General features: G+C 45.0%; 2 protein-coding genes across 2 annotated transcripts; both read left to right on the top strand.

Moving 5' to 3' along the window:
- Window positions 1–641: 641 nt before the first annotated feature.
- ech1 (enoyl CoA hydratase 1, peroxisomal) lies at window positions 642–6,972 on the top strand. The gene is made up of 10 exons (XM_061217140.1): window positions 642–1,058; window positions 2,231–2,399; window positions 2,840–2,928; window positions 3,164–3,288; window positions 3,708–3,756; window positions 3,837–3,901; window positions 4,787–4,857; window positions 4,980–5,051; window positions 5,734–5,884; window positions 6,256–6,972. The coding sequence occupies exons 1-10, from the start codon at window positions 1,022–1,024 to the stop codon at window positions 6,358–6,360; spliced, it is 933 nt and encodes a 310-aa protein (XP_061073124.1). The 5' UTR covers window positions 642–1,021; the 3' UTR covers window positions 6,361–6,972.
- Window positions 6,973–7,410: 438 nt separating this feature from the next.
- Window positions 7,411–19,852, top strand: prss16 (serine protease 16). Its single transcript, XM_061217747.1, has 12 exons — window positions 7,411–7,705; window positions 9,329–9,501; window positions 10,083–10,182; window positions 10,667–10,796; window positions 11,451–11,574; window positions 12,762–12,839; window positions 12,943–12,990; window positions 13,971–14,255; window positions 14,912–15,056; window positions 16,856–17,035; window positions 17,882–18,036; window positions 18,621–19,852. Exons 1-12 carry the CDS (start codon window positions 7,645–7,647, stop codon window positions 18,708–18,710), a joined length of 1,569 nt encoding a protein of 522 aa, XP_061073731.1. The 5' UTR covers window positions 7,411–7,644; the 3' UTR covers window positions 18,711–19,852.
- Window positions 19,853–20,059: the final 207 nt, after the last annotated feature.

Below are 20,059 nucleotides of genomic sequence, written 5' to 3'. Positions count from 1 at the left end.
TTTAAGTTGCAGTTTAAATAGAGGTATTATCCATATTGACCCAGTGCTGTAAATCTCATCATAGACTCAAATCTACCAGGGGGCGGCCTGTAGCGTTGGGACACACAAGGTCGGTGGTTCTAATCCCGGTGTAACCGCAATAAGATCCGCACAGCCATTGGGCCCTTGAGCAAGGCCCTTAACCCTACATTGCTCCAGGGGTGGATTGTCTCCTGCTTAGTCTAATCAACTGTACGTCACTCTGGATAAGAGCGTCTGCCAAATGCAAATAATGTAAATGTAAATCTGGTGATGACTGAACATACACTCTGGCACTTTATGCAAAATATATATAGGAAAACTCATCTAGACTGCACATCGGTCAGCCATGTTGTTCAACGCAGAATATTATTGCCATGAGCATTACAATGTTTGGTTTATGAGTGGTCAAGAGTCAGAGGAAAGTATGGTTGGGAGGAGTCTTACGGTGCCTCAAACAGTAGTCGTTTGGTAATTGGGCTCCATAACTCGGTACAATGTATTTTGATTCTTTGCGTCTTTAGCAGATGTGGAAAATCCGGGTTCAGAACGTAAAAGCCCACCTAGTGTTAAGATCTATTTTGCACTAATTTTCAGCCTGGAGATCTAATTCGTCAAATCGGATGAATGAGTTAATGGCGGAAGACGCGCATGGCAGGACTTCCCACCACTGTTCTGTAGTACCCGTTTTATTCTAGCTCCTCAAGATACGAATTTCCAGAACGTCTCGAGCCTCTTCGGCCACCATCCAAATCTGAATTTAGGAGCTGGCAAATAATTCTTGGATCTCAACTGAAACGTGAAAATATCGAGCTTCCGGTCTAACCCTCCCGTGATTGGAACTCAAATATTGAATGTGACTTATTGTAGCGTGAACGATAGAAAAGGTTTAGGTCAGTGCAGTGTGTATTGTGGCCACATCGCCGTAAACGCGGGTCGTGATTTGCTGTAACTTGGTGGACACTCCCTACCCGTAAAACAATCAACGTTGTCATTCGGAGCAATGGCAGCAGCTGTTATCAGGTCTGCTTTCAGTAAAAGTAAGTGTTTATTTTGTGAAATGTTTGTAGTAGTTCAACGTTATTACTTCTGAATACTATAAGCTATCGAAACACACTGCGGAAAATAGTGGCTTTTGTAGCTAGCTAATGTTAGCTAAAGTTATTCAATTCGCTAGGTTACCGACAATGCACGCTGAACTTGATGTCCCTGGGTTGTAGTTTTTTAAACGTGGCTAACTAGCCATACCTTGTTACGTTCCACGTATGTATGTCTGTCTGTTTCCCCCCCCTTAAACTCTACAGACATACATACGTGGAACGTAACATACCTTCACATTTTAAATTAATTAAAAATGTAAAACAGAGTGCAAACCCTAACTTAGGGTTTTTACTTGTTAGCTAGCCTACAGCTTTACTAGCCTAATATTTCACTTAGGTCGAAAATTACGTTCGCTATATAGTAGATGTGAGAACCACATTGACAATTAAACTACAGTTTAATTAATATACCCACACTTGCGTTATATTTATCGTTGCAGAGTCTGTTGCTTGAATCTGTTTACTGGCTAGCTAACGTTATGCTGTGGCACTCGTCTAAACTAGGCGAAAGGTCACTTGTGTCGAGCACTTTAATAGTAACGTTACTGTGCGCCTTTAAGAATGATTCGCAGACGACCTTTAGCCCGCTGGTCGAGTTTGGTTTGCCATTGCAATTGCATTTGTTTGTATGTGTGATGTAGGCCAACATTTATAAATCTCACTATGTCAAGTCAGGTCACTTTACTGTTGGGTGCAAAGCTCTACTAAATTCACATTACAGGCCATGATGCTGAACTCAAGAGTTTTGTTCAGATCCAATCGTTTTGTAGGGGCTGTTGCTCCCTCTGGTCAAATAAACCCCAATGCCCCAGTGCACTGATGGGGACATTGCTGTAGGAGACTCTTTCGAATGAGACGTTAAACTGAGGTCATGACTCACCGCAGTCATTAAAGATCCCAGGACACTCATCTCAAACAGTTCCTGGTGTCCTGGCTAAATTCCCAACCTGCCACATAATTATCCTCAGGCTGAAATGTGTTCTTTCCCTCTATATTCTATACATTTGTGAATGGAACACATTGTAGCACTCAAATCACCAGGAGTTACTTAAGCCAGTCTTTCCACACCTGCTGGTTCCTCCTTGTCCTTTACCGCGGTGAACCTCCATCAGGCCAGGGACTGTGGTTGCCAGGTTTGAGCGCGGTGAGAGCGATGTCTGCACAGGCGGGCCCCACGCCCCCTTTCTCCACCCTGTCAGTGAGCCGCCCGACCGAGGCGGTCACCCACGTGGAGCTTCACCGTCCAGAGAAGCGCAATGCCATGAACCGAGCCTTCTGGAGGTACAGCGTCCCTTTACGCCTTTTCCCATCACTCATTATTTTAATCAATCATTATACAGGGCTCCATTCAGTCACATTCAGATATATTTGCAATGGATTTTGCTGGAGTCTCAGGTTCCCACTGCTGTTGCAGGTAGCGCACTTAAGGTAAAGCATCAACTTTGTCAATTCGTGTCTATTGAATTGTTAGTAAGACAGGGCTGGAAATAGTTTTTAAAATGGCTCTTTGCTTAATACGGGTGATCCCTATATACGGGTGATCCCGCTCCATGCACTGGCCTACTTCTAGTGAGCCCTGCCGTGGGAACTGCTTTGTGTTGAAGTGCTTCAGCGGTTGATTTTTATAGCAGCAGTTTCCACCTCTGCTGGGTACATAGCTTGAGAGAAGTGCGGCAGTTTCCCTCCTTTGTCTGATGCAATCCAATCCCTTCTGTTCCTAGTGAGATGGTGGACTGCTTCTCCCAGATTGCTCTGGATTCAGAGTGTCGGGTTGTTATAGTTTCAGGGGCTGGCAAGATCTTCACTGCAGGTAAGACAGAGCAGCTATTATTATTATTATTATTATTATTATTATTATTATTTTTTAATCACATCCACTTCAGTTACACACACTGCATCAAGATGACCTGAGAGATACACATGGAACTCTGTGTGACTGCATGTGTTTAGTTGGCTGATACCTCCGTTAATTCACTATAGGAAGCCCGTTTTTGACATGGCGTCCATCTTGCCCTTTCCCTCTCGCTAAAATGCCCCCCCTCCAGGGATTGACCTGATGGACATGGCGGGTGACCTGCTGCAGCCGGAGGGAGACGATGTGGCCAGGATAGCCTGGAACGCGCGCCGCCTTGTCGCCAAGTACCAGGAGACCTTTTCAGTCATCGAGAAGGTGGATACGCCCCCTCCCTACTGACCTCTGTCTCTTCCCCCAGAGCCACCTCTCCAGTGTGGGAAGCAGGTTGAGCAATTCGAAAATCATATCAAATGTATACGCGTCACAGCACCATACAGCAGACCCTGGCCTGAACCCCCCCCACAGGAGCTAGTGTAGCTCCACAGGGGGTGAGGAACTGCTAAGGGGAGAAATAGCAACAAACCTCAAGAAGAACCAAACTCAATAAGACACTCATCATCCACTGGTCAGGTCATGACATGGGTTCACCTTGACCAGCGTCTCAAATCTAATGGAATCAGTACATAGGTCTAGCATTGTAAGCAGCACTAGTACACAAGGTTGCTGTGAGGTGCTGATCTTTATGTTGAGTTTGATTGCATGTTCTCTCTCTGTATCTCTCTCTACCCCGACAGTGTCCAAAGCCTGTGGTGGTAGCAGTGCATGGAGCATGCGTGGGAGGAGGTAACTGCGTGCGTGTATTTGTGTGTGTTTATATATGTATGCATGTGTGTGTGTGTTCATTGTGTGTTAATGTCCTGCAGGAGTGGATCTGATCACAGCCTGTGACATACGGCTCTGTACGCAGGATGCCTGGTTCCAGGTGAAGGTGGGTCTGTGCTCTGTGACTTCCTCTAGTTCAGCAGTGCGCAAGCAGCATGTCCTCATGTCTGCTCTTAATTATTTTACAATAATTTTGCTGCCTATAAAATCAATAGCGGTAGCTGGGAACTACTTAGGTCAGATATGAGTAAGCATTGCAAGCTCCTTTATCCAGTAACTCTTTGTTGCACAATCCACTATAGACCTTTATCTTTGTGCAGGAAGAGGCTGACATCACTTCCAATATTTGTTTGCATATGTTTACATGCACACCAATTAACCTATTATTGGAAGTAATCAGTTTATTTAAATTATTAAAGCAGTATTTAAATGTTTAAATGTATTTATGTTCTGTACTTGAGCACTTTGAGTTTGAAAGGATATAATAACAATGAAGTGCAGACTGTCAGCTTTAATTTGAGGGTATTTTCATCTACATCGGATGAACGATATAGAAATTATAGAACCTTGTGTAAAGTCATCATTTTTAATATTTGGGTGCATATCCTTTGCATGCAATGACTGTTTGAAGTCTGCGATGCATAGACATCACCAGGCTATGACTTTCACACAGTACTATACAAGCACCAAACAAGTGAAACACTGGGAAATGTTTTAATCAGGATTTGAACACACTGAATATGATGTCATGCCAACAAATCAGATATTGGTATTTACCTGACCATTTCAGTAATCAGAATAATTGCCATAATCAGGGTAAGACCAGAGTATTAGTGTACATGTACATGTAAATGTACCTGCTGTTGTCTATTGAGATCAGATCAAAAATCATCCGATTTGTGCATGGCATTAATACATTAATGATATTATAAATAAATGTATAAATCTGTCTGTTTCTGAATGTCATGACCTCACTTCCTGTTGGCCACAGGAAGTGGACATTGGCCTAGCAGCAGATGTTGGGACTCTCCAGCGGCTCCCCAAAGTAATTGGAAGCCGCAGGTAAGCTCGCCACACAAATTGCCGGGTTTCATTTTGTGCTTTATACCGAGAACAACTTGTCTCTGCAAGTTATTACTGAGCCTGTCTGCCAGCTGGAATTAATTTCTGTTTGTGTATTTCAGTCTGGTGAACGAACTGGCACTCACAGCCAGGAAGATGTACTCAGATGAAGCCAAGAGCTCTGGATTGGTCAGGTAGGTGTGTGTTCGTATGTGCGTGTAGCTGCTGTGGTAGCTGGATGCTAGTTAATCCAGTGTGTTTCTGGGATCAATCAATACATCTGTTTGCTCTTATTAGGCAGTTTAATATAATAACTGTGTCCCAAACACTTTTAATACCTGTACAATTCTAAGAGATTATTGCCAATTTAAAAATAGACATGAATATTCACCCATTTAGAGTAGAAAGGTCTCCTTAAATTGAGTTATTCAGGGAGAAAATGGTTTGAAAACAAGGCTAACATTTCGCCCATAAGCTTCATCAGGACCTGACAGCCTACAGCAAGACGTTGTCTCTGTTTGCCAAACTGCTTTGTCCCTGAATAACTCTAAGAATTCAAATGAAAAGAAATATAAAGAGAGATTTTTTTTTTTTTCTATGTCAATATTTGTTTTGGAAATCAACGTAACCACATAACTATTTTGTTGGCCCTTTCATAGAATCCACAGGCCACTTTCATTTTAATTCATATTTAGGTTCTTGCCCATGATTGCACTATTTGATCAAGATAGTTTTTGTTGAAAGTCCTTGGGGACTCTTCAGGAGGGCTTTCAGGTTTTTCTGGAGTATAGAAAGTTTTATATCCTTCAGATGCATACTTTCGCATGTCAGTTGCTCTGTGCACGGGTGTGACGTGCGTCTCTTGCTGTGTGCCAGTCGAGTGTTTCCAGACAAGGAGGCCATGATAGCGGGAGCCCTGGAGCTGGCTGGGGAGATCGCTGCTCGCAGTCCAGTCGCTGTGCAGGGAACCAAAATCAACCTCATCTACTCCAGAGACCACAGTGTGGCAGAGGGCCTGGACTACATGGTGAGGCTCACTCTCACTCACTCACTCACACTCACACTCTCACTCTCTCACTCTCACTCTCACTCTCACTCTCACTCTCACTCTCACTCTCACTCTCACTCTCACTCTCACTCTCACTCTCACTCTCACTCTCACTCACACTCACACTCACTCTCACTCTCACTCTCACACTCACACACACACACGCTATCTCTCTCACACACATACACATTCTCACTATCTCTCATTCATACACATGCAGGCACTCACTATCACACGCATACACACACGCATACACACACACACACACACACACACACACTCACACATTCACTCACACACTCACTCACTCACACAGACACACAGACACTCACTATCTCTCTCTGTCTCAGGCCACGTGGAACATGAGCATGCTGCAGACCCAGGACTTGATGAAGTCCGCCCAGGCAGCCCTGGAGAAGAAGAGCCCAAAAGACGTTCCTTTCTCTAAGCTCTGAGAGAGACCTGCCTTTCTCTAAGCTCTGAGAGAGACCTGCCTTTCTCTAAGCTCTGAGAGAGACCTGCCTTTCTCTAATCTAAACTCTGAGCAAGACCTGCCTTTCTCTAATCTATCGTCTGAGAGAGACCTGCCTTTCTCTAAGCTCTGAGAGACCTGCCTTTCTCTAATCTATCCTCTGAGAGAGACCTGCCTTTCTCTAAGCTCTAAGAGAGATCTGCTTTTCTCTAAACTCTGAGAGAGACCTGCCTTTCTCTAAACTCTGAGAGAGACTGGGGGGAGACATGATAGAGAAAACCAGGCACATTATCTTGTGATTAAACATTCATTGAATGCTTTCTATAGGTTGTATGTGCGTGCGCGTTGCATCTCCTCTGTCCTTGGAATCTCCTCTCTTGAATCAAGGTGGTCATTGCACCTGCAACCTACTGCCTGTAACTCTGAAGTGACCTTGAGGGAAGCATGCACTACACTGTAACAGAAGAACTGAAAGCAATAGGGTCCTTTCTGTCAAAACCAGAATGGAACACATTCTGGTTTTCAGTGGCCAGGCTGCACCGTGGTAACAGCACAGTGGTTTATCCCATTGTACACTTATACAATTATGAAACTGCTGTTCAACACGTCTCCTGCCTAATTGTATTTTTATGTGCAGAAATGGAATTGTGAATGCATTAAGAAATGTTCTCTTTGCGCAATACAAATAAATAATAATAAAGAATCCGTTTTGTCATGTACTCCTGCTGCCGTACCTGGTGTGGCTGTGTCATGACCGCTGAGAGTGAATGAGTACGGGAAGTTCAATTAATTCGTGTCTATATTATTTGGCATTGGATAAAGCACTCCAACAAACGTACATAGTATCGTGTTTTTCTGGATCTTAGGATCTCTGGATCTTTACTCGTGTGCGTTGTAGTGTGGTGGCCATAGTGGTGAAAGCAGTTGGGCTTTAGCGAGGTGTTTCGCGAAAAAAAAAAGCTGTCAGCATTTCTCAGAAAAGGGGGATTTTAGTTTGCGTCATTTTGCGGACTGAACGAATCTAGCTTCGCTTGTATTTTGAGAAGTTGCCAAGACAGGAACAACTTGCTTCCACACGAATTTGGCGATCAGGTCTACTTCTTAATGCTGTGCCAAAACCGCACTTCAGCTAGTTAAACAGGATCCCCTGCCCCTCGCTGTTGCTGAACATAGTAGTCGGGAGACCAGTGGCCGATTGTATCAGAATACCTGTCACAAGCGAAGTTTTCATCTTCCGAATTGGGCGTGATATCAGGTGGAAGTCGACATGAATCTCCCTCTCGTCCGCTGCGCGTATCTCCTGCTACTTATCAACTTCGCCCAATCAGGTGAGCTATTCAAAGAATCTGTTTAAAACAGGTCAAATAAATCAGTCACGACTGAATTAGACGTGATCGCAGAACCATACTAGGCTTTCTTATTTGAGTCGTAACCTGTGTTGGAAGTTCCTCATTATGAAGTCATTTTGTCTTCTGCTATGTAATCAACAGATATTTTCACCACTTCAGACCTGAATTATGTTCCAGGGATAGGAAAATACAACTGCTTTTTTCCCCACCTAAATGCAATGACAAATTAAATTAAATCAAATAAATTGTCTTTTTAATACAAATTTTATTTGAATACAAGTATGTTCTCTTTTTGCTGAAACAGTTTATACCTGTGAAAAATTGTTTTGCTGATTCTGTGATGTTTTTTAACTGGAGTTGCAGAAAAACAATGAACAATCTGGTTTGATTTCCAAATTTGAACCCATTTGCTTCTTTTTCATTGTCAATTTTGGCATATGGTCCATTGTGTTCATCTGTACCTTTCAAGAGTCAAGAGTCAAGAGACAACCTGACACTTACTAGTGTGCACAAGGACAGCCACATTCACGCTGTGATCCAGTGTGAATGCAGGAGAGAGACCATAGCGTTTCAGCCACATTCACCCAATGATCCAGTGTGAACGCAGGAGAGAGACCATAGCGTTTCAGCCACATTCACCCAATGATCCAGTGTGAACGCAGGAGAGAGAGACCATAGCGTTTCAGCCACATTCACCCAATGATCCAGTGTGAACGCAGGAGAGACACCATAGCGTTTCAGCCACATTTACGCTGTGATCCAGTGTGAAAGGGGCTGAGAGATTCAGCCACATGTGACGTGGATTGATTTTTGGTGCCAGACAGGGTGGTTTGAGCATATATTAGCATACACTATTTAATTCATATTACATGTTTAAATATATGATCTTTTCAATACGAAAAAGTCTCAAAATATATTTCTAAAAATGGAAACCATCTGGTGTAGCCTACATAGTAATGCGCAGGGTCTGTGTTCACTTTCACATTTCACTTCCCGTTTTTAGAAAAAGCTCAAGGACCATAGGAGCTGGTTTCACTACGAGTAGGCTATGTTGGCTTACATTATGTGAGGTAATATAGCTACAGTGTAATTGAATAACATACTAGACATGTATATACAGTTTATTTACTGTGTGTAGACTACAATAAAACCCGTACAAACTATGACTGAAATGTATTTTTTAAACCAAATTTCTAATGCGTTAAATATCTATAAACGACTACGATAAATAAATGAATACATAAATAGCCTAATCTGCGTGATGCGGCTTGTTAGGAAACCCAAATAAACACGTTATGACTGGCGCCGATAAGTGGGTCATCTGAGGCTAGCAGCGTTATCTGGTGCAGATAAATAAACATGAACGTATCCAAAACATTAGCAATGCCTAATGAAGGCGACAGCCTCATCTGGATTCGTTAAAATTGAGATACGGTGGACGCAAGTTCTAAATTGATAAGATGTGACCTCGCACACTGCTCCTGACTACTGGCTTGACAATGAATACCGTGGAATTTTCAAATGTGTCTCCTGGCGCCAGTTCCGTTTTTGTTGTCGAAACCAAATTGTCTTCGCGTTAAACATGTCGCCATTGTCCTGCAGGGCGAGTTATGAGAAAGATGAAGGAGTACGTGCATCGCGCCCAGTACCAGAGGGCACACGAACATCTGCTGATGCGCGCCATGTCGGGAAAAGCGCACGCGAACGACGTCCAGCAGGGCGTCATCATACAACCACTGGACCCTTTTATCGAAACCTCGGACACGTTTCCACAAGTACGGCAAAGCCTGCATACACGCTATAACAGCAACATAAATAGCCAAGTAGAGTGTAGCACACGCACAGCACGCATACAACAAAGAGGAGTACCAAAGCTTGCACTTATCCTATTCCCAGACCTGTAGGCCTCTCAAATATTTCCACCTTTACAAGGTCTGTATATAAATAACTACTGTGTATGGCAGCAAAACAGCATAATTGTAAGGACACTGGGCTTGAAACTCCAAAGTTATAGATTTGCTTCTCAGGTGCGACTGCAGTAGCAAGTTAAGATACAAGGAAAGATACTTGACCCAAATTTGGTAAATATCTAGTTGTATACATTTCATGTTGTCACAGTGAGTGTCATAAATAATGATGATTTCTAATGCACTTCTCCAGCAAATTGTGCAAAGCACAGGCCAAAGAAACAGGACATCAATAAAAGTATGGATAATGGATACAATACATTTAAAAGTAAGGTTATGAAAGTTAGTTTTTAAAATTTAAATTTTTAAATGTAAATTATCCTCCTCTCTCTCTCTCTCTCTCTCTCTCTCTCTCTCTCTCTCTCTCTCTCTCTCTCTCTCTCACACAGAGGTATTTTATCAATGAGGCATACTGGAAGGATCCTCATGGTCCAGTGTTCCTGTACATTGGAGGAGAAGCGGCTCTCTCCATGTACAGTGTTCTCACAGGTCGGCTGAACCACTCTCCACCCCTCCTCTCTGCACCCCTCCTTCACAACCCTCTACCCCTCCATCTCTCTACCCCTCCATCTCTCCCTCACATCTCTCTACCTCTCCCTCTCACCCCTCTATCTCTCCTCTACCCCTCCATCTCTCCCTCACATCTCTCTACCTCTCCCTCACCCCTCTATCTCTCCTCTACCCCTCCATCTCTCCTCCACATTTTGCCATGCCTGTCCTTGTGTCCTTGGAATCATACGGTTCTATCAGCGTTCGGTGTAGTTCTGTGTTATTGAGCTTCAAAGCTTTTACATCCTAATGCGGTAAATGCAAAACTGAAATGCAGTTGGGCAGTTCTTCACAGATCAAAATGACAGACACCGTCAAATTGACCGATACAAACATCTTCAAGACATATATACGCTCATGTTAGAACCATATAATTCTAATGTCCGGTCCGGTAGCTGCTCTAGCCCTTTGGTCCCGCTCCCAGGTCACCATGTGGAGATGGCAGAGGAGCACGGCGCCCTGCTTGTGGCTCTGGAGCACCGCTTCTACGGGGAGAGCATCAATCCAGATGGCCTGGAGATCGACAATCTGCGCTACCTGCGCAGCCAACATAAGTGAGTGAGGCCGAGAGGTGGAGGGATAGGGCTGATGAGAATGAGCCTGTCCCCGCTAATCGGGCTCTGGAGGTTTGGCATGATGGTCACTAACCCTTCCAGTTCCACATTAGCCATCGACTGCAGTTGGCCAACCAGACTGCGGACTCAGTCATTATACCACTTTTTTTTTTTACTGTGGCTGGTAAAAGTATTTTTATAGGCCAGTATGGGTGGACACTGAAGGGAGAAAGTAAAGGAAAAGGTGCGAAGAGTGTAAAAAAGAAACAGCGGGTCCATAGTTTAGTTATTCTGGGGGGAATTGTGCAGACAACTGGGGGTCAAACCAATAGCAATGAGGATAGGTGGAAAGAGAGAGTAGTAAGGAACGGATTATGGGATTAGGGGCAGCCTATAGCCGAGTGGCTAAGGTACATGACTGGGACCTGGAAGGTTAGTGGTTCAAGCACCGGTGTAGCCAAAATAAGATCCATGCAGCTGTTGGGCCCTTAACCCCACATTGCTCCAGGGGGACCTGCTTTGTCCAATCAACCACAAGTCGTTTGGATACAAGTGTCAGCTAAATAACTGTAATGTAATGTAAATTCTTTGGGGCGATGCCGGAGGTGGTGCTGTCCTTTAAGGTTCGCTCCGTGTGCATGTTCTTCCTCACAGTCTGGTGGACCTGGTATCCTTCCACAAGTTCATCAGCCAGAAGTACAAGCTGACCCACAGGAACACCTGGATCAGCTTCGGAGGCTCCTACCCCGGCTCCCTGTCCGCCTGGTTCCGCGGGAAGGTACGCGCTCGCCGCCTCCCGGCCACGCCCACTAACTAACACAACTGCTGATTGGCTGTCACAATCCCAGCCGAATGATAGACATTTGACACCCATTGGAACTGCCACTTAGACACTGACACACATAACAGATGGACAGCTGTGAGCTCTATTTGCCTGAACGCCGATAGGCTGCTATAGCCACGGCCTATAGTGATGTTAGTACTTGTACCTGTGTCTGTTGTAGAGTCTGTACCAGTGTCTGCTGTAGAGTCCGTGCCTGTGTCTGTTGTAAAATCTGTGCCGGTTTTTGTCACAGTTTTTGTGATATTGTTTTTGCCAGTGTCTGTGATAAACTCTCAGAAATAAAGTGCCTAAAAAGGTACAAATGCTTGTCGCTGTACCCCTAGCCAATAATATATACACTCAGTGAATGCTTTATTAGGTAAACCTGTACACCAGCTTGTTAATGCAAATATTAAATGACCCAATAATGTGGCAACAATTAAATGCATAAAAGCCATGTGGTCAAGAGGTTCAGCTGTTTTTCATACCAAATGTCAGAAAGGGAAGGGAAGAAATGTGTTCTAAGTGACTTTGACCGTGGAATGATTGTTGGTGCCAGATAGGGTGGTTTGAGTATCTCAACAGATGTTTTCACACAAAACATTCTCTAGAGTTTGAAGACAATGGTGCGAAAAACAAAAAAACATCCAGTGAGCAGCAGTTCTGCAGGTAAAAACACGTTAATGAGAGAGGTCAGAGGAGAAGGGCCAGACTGGTCAGGGCTGACAGGAAGGTGACAATAATGCAAATAACCACAAATTACAACAGTGGTATGCAGAAGAGCATCTCTGAACACACAATGCATCAGACCTCTTAAGTGGATAGACTACAGCAGCAGAAGACAAATAAGTAAAAAATAAAAAAGTCTGATAAATACCTAATAAATTTCTCAGTGTAATTAATCTGTACCTTTTTTGTTCTTTCAGCATACATCCACTGTTACTTTATGTACCTCCGCTGTTACTTTATTTCTGAGAGTTGATTCGTTTTTACTAGTGTCTTTGATAGTTCTTGTGCCAATGCCTACGCTAGTGTCTGTACACTGTCTGTACACTCCTCCTGTCTGTGTCGGTACTGTGGTCCGTGCTGATTTCTGTCCAGCACGTGTTCAGCAGTCATACAGACTCCTGCTGTCCTTCCAGTTTCCTCACCTGGTCTACGGGGCTGTGGCTTCTTCTGCCCCCATTAAAGCCAAGCTGGACTTCTCCACCTACAACAAGGTAACATTCCAGCGTGGCTACACCTCCAGACTGCCACACATTTCAGCTGAGAGTGTAAAGAGCGCTTTTTCAGGTTTAATGAACGGGATGTGTTCTGATTTAGGTGGTCGGGGAAAGTCTGATGAATCCCAATGTCGGGGGCTCAATGAAGGTAAGTGACACATTACTGCATTACTGACTCCAGTGATTACTGACACCTGTGCATTACTGACACCTGTGCATTACTGACTCCAGTGATTACTGACACCTGTGCATTACTGACTCCAGTGATTACTGACACCTGTGCATTACTGACTCCAGTGATTACTGACACCTGTGCATTACTGACTCCAGTGATTACTGACACCTGTGCATTACTGACTCCAGTGATTACTGACACCTGTGCATTACTGACTCCAGTGATTACTGACACCTGTGCATTACTGACTCCAGTGATTACTGACACCTGTGCATTACTGACTCCAGTGATAACTGACACCTGTGCATTACTGACTCCAGTAATTACTGACACCTGTATGAGGTTATATGTCTATTTTGTGTACACATTTGCATTGGTTCATGAATGTGTATGTGTTTGTGTGCTACCATAGCTTATGTGTGTGTGTGTTAACTCTATGTGTGTGTGTACGTATTAACTGTGTGTGTGTGTGTGTGTATGTATTGACTGTATGTGTGTGTGTATTAACTGTGTTTGTCTCAGTGTGTGTATTAACTGTGTGTGCATGTGTGCATGTATTAACTGTATGGGTGTGGTGTGTGTATTAACTGTATGTGCATGTGTGCATGTATTAACTGTATGGGTGTGGTGTGTGTGTATATTAACTGTGTGTGTGTCTCTCAGTGTGTGGATGCGGTGTGTGTGTGTGTATTAACTGTGTGTGTGTGTGTTTGTGTGTGTGTATTAACTGTGTGTGTATGTGTGTGTATCAGTGTATGGGTGCCGTGTGTGTGTGTGTGTGTGTGTGTGTGTGTGTGTGTATTAACTGTGTGTGTATGAGTGTGTATCAGTGTATGGGTGCAGTGTGTGTGTGTGTGTATCAGTGTATGAGTGCAGTGTGTGTGTGTGTGTGTGTGTGTGTGTGTGTGTGTGTGTGTGTGTGTGTATTAACTGTGTGTGTGTCTGTGTATCAGTGTGTGAGTGACGTTTGGGAGGCCTTCGCTGCCGTGGAGGCCAAGCTCCTGGGGGGCAATGAGACGCAGGCGGGGAAGGACTTCAGCAGCTGTGAGCCTCTGGAGGGGCCAGAGGACCAGACGGAGCTGATCCAGAGCCTGGCCGACATCGTCATGGGCACCGTCCAGTATGACGGAGAGGGGGCGCCAATGACCATCGAGAAGCTCTGCACCCTCATAACCAATAAGAGCGAGGAGTTCGAGCAGGAGGAAGAGGCTTACGATAGGCTGATGAAACTAGTCAAGGTTTGTTCTGTTTCTCACGTTCTTATTCCTGCCCATGTCGTGTTTTATTTTAGGTCCTGACATCCATAAGAAGGCGTTCGTGTGGGTTTTAAGTACCAAAAACAATCGATCCAGTTTTAAACGTCCATTCTCAAGCACCTCTTATGAGCTTTACAACGAACAGGCTGTTTTGGAGACTGTGACTTTAAGGCCCATTGACGTCAACAAACCTCTGCCCTGATTGGCTGGCTCCCATCAACTGACTGAGCATTTGGATTTGTTTCCAGCTTGAAGGTGTGCCGCGCTGAAGCAAACGAACGTATCGTTGTGATGTCACTACTTCACGGAATTCCAAACGGCGTGTTTACGTGCACACTTTCTCCGTACGGATTGTGGGGATTTATTTGAGGACTGCGCATTTTTTTATACCTTCACAGTGTTTCTATAACACCTCCAACTCCTTTATAATCACATAGCAAGGGAAAAGTAATTTTCCACAACATGGGCCCTTTAAGGACACTTACTTTCCCGCGTGTACACATTCCTGCATCGCCGCAGACTGTTACTGACATGTTCATGCTAGGTTTTGAAACAGCTGGTAGCTGGTAATGTCAAGCTGGTCACAGCTGGGTTTTACACCAGTGTACAGTTTCAGTTTTGTCCCATGTCTCTGTTAGGTCTACCTGGACGTGACAAAGGAGCCCTGCCTGCAGGCCTCTCACGCGAAGAACATTATGGAGCTCAATAACACCAGCCCCTTAACAGGCAAAGGCGTCGGCGAACGCCAGTGGTTTTATCAGACCTGCACCGAGTTTGGCTTCTGTGAGTCGATCAGCGATACGATAAACTAGATACCAGATATGCAGCTCATGCCCTGCTTACGTCCTCTGTCCTTCTGGACCACAGGTGGTTCTGGCTGGTAGCATCTCCATTTCCAGTGTATTATAGTACAGTGCCACTATATTGTCCAAAGTCACATGGAAATTTTCATTAGATGCATGAAATTATAATGCTCAGCTTTTACAAGTCAGGAGACTGAGAGGAAAACATTAAGACTAAGTATCTGTTGAGTCTAAAGAATGTATGGCATTTCCCAAAATTGATTTTCACAATATTCATGATTTACACTACTGCTCAAAAGTTTGCTGAGAAATTTTGAAGTTGATATTTTTATTAAACAAGGTAGCATTAAATGAAAAAAATAGAAATAAGATGCACATACAGAAATGCATCTGCGTGCTCACAAGCCCACGCCCAACACCTCTGACTTTACACAGCCACTCTGAGCACGTCCTTGAGCAAGTTTCCTGTTAGAACTGTAAAAAAACAGTGACATGCTAGCATGAGCACCCATGGCACGCCTTTTCTTAATTCATGATTTCCTGTAAATCAAGTTTAGCGTCTGTGAAATCTCTGGACAACTTTGGACAAACAAAGCTCTTTATGAGATTGCATCCTTGGTGCTGTAAAAGGACCGGGCAGTAGCTGAATGAGTGCAGCGTGCTGTCAGGGCAGTAGAGTGCAGCGTGCTGTCAGGGCAGTAGAGTGCAGCGTGCTGTCAGGGCAGTAGAGTGCAGCGTGGTGTCAGGGCAGTAACTGAATGAGCACAGCGTGGTGTCAGGGCAGTAACTGAATGAGCACAGCATGGTGTCAGGGCAGTAGAGCGCAGCGTGGTGTCAGGGCAGTAGAGTGCAGCGTGGTGTCAGGGCAGTAACTGAATGAGTGCAGCGTGCTGTCAGGGCAGTAGAGTGCAGCGTGCTGTCAGGGCAGTAACTGAATGAGTGCAGCGTGGTGTCAGGGCAGTAGAGCGCAGCGTGGTGTCAGGGCAGTAGAGCGCAGCGTGGTGTCAGGGCAGTAGAGCGCAGCGTGGTGTCAGGGCAGTAGAGTGCAGCGTGGTGTCAGGGCAGTAACTGAATGAGTGCAGCGTGCTGTCAGGGCAGTAGAGTGCAGCGTGGTGTCAGGGCAGTAGAGCGCAGCGTGGTGTCAGGGCAGTAGAGCGCAGCGTGGTGTCAGGGCAGTAGAGTGCAGCGTGGTGTCAGGGCAGTAACTGAATGAGTGCAGCGTGCTGTCAGGGCAGTAGAGTGCAGCGTGGTGTCAGGGCAGTAACTGAATGAGCACAGCGTGGTGTCAGGGCAGTAGCTGAATGAGCACAGCGTGGTGTCAGGGCAGTAGCTGAATGAGTGCAGCGTGCTGTCAGGGCAGTAGAGTGCAGCGTGGTGTCAGGGCAGTAGAGCGCAGCGTGGTGTCAGGGCAGTAGAGCACAGCGTGCTGTCAGGGCAGTAGAGCACAGCGTGGTGTCAGGGCAGTAGAGCGCAGCGTGGTGTCAGGGCAGTAGAGCACAGCGTGGTGTCAGGGCAGTAGAGCACAGCGTGCTGTCAGGGCAGTAACTGAATGAGCACAGCGTGGTGTCAGGGCAGTAACTGAATGAGCACAGCATGGTGTCAGGGCAGTAGAGCGCAGCATGGTGTCAGGGCAGTAGAGCGCAGCGTGCTGTCAGGCGTCCAGTGAAGCCTGTCTGCAGCGTGCGTCTGTTTGAGCCTTGCTGTGTACAGGAGTGTGTCCTGCACGCGGTCCCGTTCCGGGTGTGTGAACGTGACTCTGAGCCCTGCCTGCCTGTACAGACCAGACCTGTGAGGACGCCAGCTGCCCCTTCTCCCGCATGATGACCCTGAATTCTCAGGCGGAACTGTGCCCCCTGCTATTCGGTGTGCCCCTGAGCAAACTGCCCTCCATCGTTGCGTTCACCAACCATTTCTACGGAGGCGATCACCCCCAAACGCACAGGGTGCTGTACGTCAATGGTAAGGATGGACATTGGTAAATTTCAATCTTCTTTGTCAAAAGTAATTCTTTATTTAAAATTAAGTAAGTACATACAAATGTACTGATTAAATGTAATGAAATACAATTTTTTGCAAGTGATGACATTTGGATACAAATTCTAATGATTTTTCATATTTCTGAGTACGCATTTCTGAAAATATGTTATTATTTTAAACTATTTGAATGAAGTTGCTTTATTAAGAAAGCAGTAAAAGTAATATAGTGCACCATTATGAACTGAATTTTAGCATACATTTGCTCAATTAATATTCTGAATTCAAGAGGTTCAGTATTATCCTTCGGATCTCTCTGCTCCTCATTGAGATTCTCCTCAGCCGTTGTGTGGTAGCACTCATGGGGGCAACATGGCTGCAGTAAGAGCAGTCGTCTGGCAGTCGGAGGGTTGCCGGTTCGATCCCCCGCCCGGGCTGTGTCGAAGTGTCCCTGAGCAAGACACCTAACCCCCAAATGCTCCTGATGAGCTGGTCGGGGCCTTGCATGGCAGCCAATCGCCGTCGGTGTGTGAGTGTGTGTATGAATGGGCGAATGGAGAAGCATCAATTGTACAGCGCTTTGGATAAAGGCGCTATATAAATGCCTGCCATTTACCATTCACCATTTACCATTAACTGTGTGGGAACCGGCCAATGCCTTCGCACTTTTTTGTAAATATTTTACATGTGAGCTCATTAATTACTCAATGAACGCAATTAACTCGAACATGAGCTGAGGGTGCGGGACCGGCCTGCATCGGAACGAGCCGTGCCAGGAGGAGCAGGAGAGTTGTGCGGCGTTAACCGGAACTTTCCACCCGCCCTCCACAGGCAACATCGACCCCTGGCACGAACTGAGCATGCTCAGTAACGGCACAGCGAGGGCAGACAGGGACAGAGCCATCCTCATCAACGGCACCGCCCACTGCGCCGACATGAGGTCCGCCCACACCGAGGACCCGCCCTCTCTCATAGAGGCGCACCGGGTGAGACTGTGGGGAACGATGCAATCACTCCTCCTTTTGTTTCGTTTTCAACGCAAATCATCTGTTGCTCATTACTGCCATCGATCATTCTCTGCTTTATGTTAATTATGCACATACGTAATTACACCGCATCTCCCTTTCGCGTAGTTTATGTTGGGCCATTCTTGCTAGTCAGTTTATAATGAGATAGGAAAAAACGACTTTAAAGCTACTCTCTCGGACACACAAACTCAGTTGTATTATGTTTCTAAAGTTTCCAGAACATTTTAAAATCTCGCTTACAAGCGCAAACGTGAAAGAGTACTGACACAAAGAGACACAGTGACCTGCTGATGCTATGCCTTTCACAGAATGCAGGACACGGTGGGAAGTGACTTTGTGGAGAATATTAAAGAGAAAGAAAGGGCTCATGTTCCCATAAATGCACATAACGCATACCATGGGTTATGAGTGCACATTAACGTTGTAAGGCTGAGAAGCACACGGTGAATAGGAATGAATACGTGTAGCACAGTGAATGGGTGGGGGTGGGAGTGTGTCTCTTCCCCCTGTAAATCTCTGTTTCCCATGCTGCTCTTGCACAGGAGATTGAGATGCACGTCACCAAGTGGCTGAAGTTTGCGGCCTGGGAGAACCAATCAGCCAATCAGCCAGATCATCTGACTGACTACTGATCTGAGTGACCAATCATCTGACTGACTACTGATCTGAGTGACCAATCAACTGACTGACTACTGATCTGAGTGACCAATCAACTGACTGACTACTGATCTGAGTGACCAATCAACTGACTGACTACTGATCTGAGTGACCAATCATCTGACTGATTACTGATCTGAGTGACCAATCATCTGACTGATGACTGATCTGAGTGACCAATCAACTGAGAGACCGCAAGGCTTGAACCGCTGCAACTAGTCCCCTAAAAACACGCCATCCCACAAACTTACCATAACCATATTTAACCACATTTTTCCATATTTCAGCATTTCAGAGAGTGCTTAGTGATATTTCTAAAAAAACATGTAGTAAGATGTAATTTGGATGTTGTCATCCTTTATAGCTAAAAATAAATTTGGGAAAGCTGGGATCAACATGACATGAACATGGGGAACGGCAATCCTAAAGAAATAGCAACCCTAAATCAACATATAATAATAATTCTTGTCAAACCAGTAGTCAGCCTGCAAGAACAAAATTACTGCACCGTGAGCCTCGTAATTGAAGCCTTGTAGTTGCAGCTGAACTCAGAGAGATCTGGTTGAATTTGATGGTAAGACTACAGGAGTCTGTTGTAGGAGCTTTGTTGTGCCATTTAAAAAAACAGAGAACTAGTGAAGTTTACATACATAGAGGATTAACATGTGTTCACCCCCACTCTCTCCCAACACACATGCACGCACGTGCATGCAAACTGCCTCTCTCACACAGACAAGACACAGACACAGACACAGACACAGACACACACACACACACACACACACACACATTTCAAGTAGGTGCTAAACATTTTATTTTAAAAATTTGTTAGAAAGTTTTAGTTGTATGTGTGGCTTTTATTGAAGAATAGGCATAATGAGTGTAATCACTTATCTAATTTGGATTCTAAGCACGATCTTTTTTTCTGAAATACCGCTTGGCAGTATGTGACTGTGTGTACTCAATTTCTCCACTGGGTGGCGTGTTTCTTTTCGACGAAATTCCTTTATCTGAATCATGCTGCGCTCATTTGCAGTTCATCACATTGCCAGATGGTGGTGCTGTTGTTCTATATACATAAAGGCAGTGGCCATATTAAAAACTGTGATTCCCTTTGCTTTCTTGCATTCCCTTTCCAGTTTGTCACATGTGAGCAAATGCAATGGGTATCTTAATGTTCCCATGGACTTCTGTAACAAACCACCTTCAAAAAACCTCTTCAGTCAGGAGACTTACGCCTCTACGGACCAATAACGCATTTAGAACCAGTATTGCACACACAGTGCATTACTGTAAAGAGCTGGGAATGAATTATTGTCTGATT

The sequence above is a fragment of the Conger conger genome, chromosome 13 (assembly GCF_963514075.1).
Source record: "Conger conger chromosome 13, fConCon1.1, whole genome shotgun sequence".
In the NCBI taxonomy this organism is placed as follows: Eukaryota; Metazoa; Chordata; class Actinopteri; order Anguilliformes; family Congridae; genus Conger; species Conger conger.
Note: the sequence above shows the minus strand (reverse complement) of the source record. Positions and strands in the feature narration are given on the sequence as shown.

Coding starts and splice junctions, on each gene's coding strand:
- ech1 (XM_061217140.1), top strand. CDS start 1,022: ATGGCAGCAGCTGTTATCAGGTCTGCTTTCAGTAAAA. Junction 3,902..4,786: donor ATGCCTGGTTCCAGGTGAAG/GTGGGTCTGTGC, acceptor TGTTGGCCACAG/GAAGTGGACATTGGCCTAGC. Junction 5,052..5,733: donor AAGAGCTCTGGATTGGTCAG/GTAGGTGTGTGT, acceptor GCTGTGTGCCAG/TCGAGTGTTTCCAGACAAGG.
- prss16 (XM_061217747.1), top strand. CDS start 7,645: ATGAATCTCCCTCTCGTCCGCTGCGCGTATCTCCTGCTACTTATCAAC. Junction 9,502..10,082: donor CCTCGGACACGTTTCCACAA/GTACGGCAAAGC, acceptor TCTCTCACACAG/AGGTATTTTATCAATGAGGC. Junction 18,037..18,620: donor CTCTCATAGAGGCGCACCGG/GTGAGACTGTGG, acceptor GCTCTTGCACAG/GAGATTGAGATGCACGTCAC.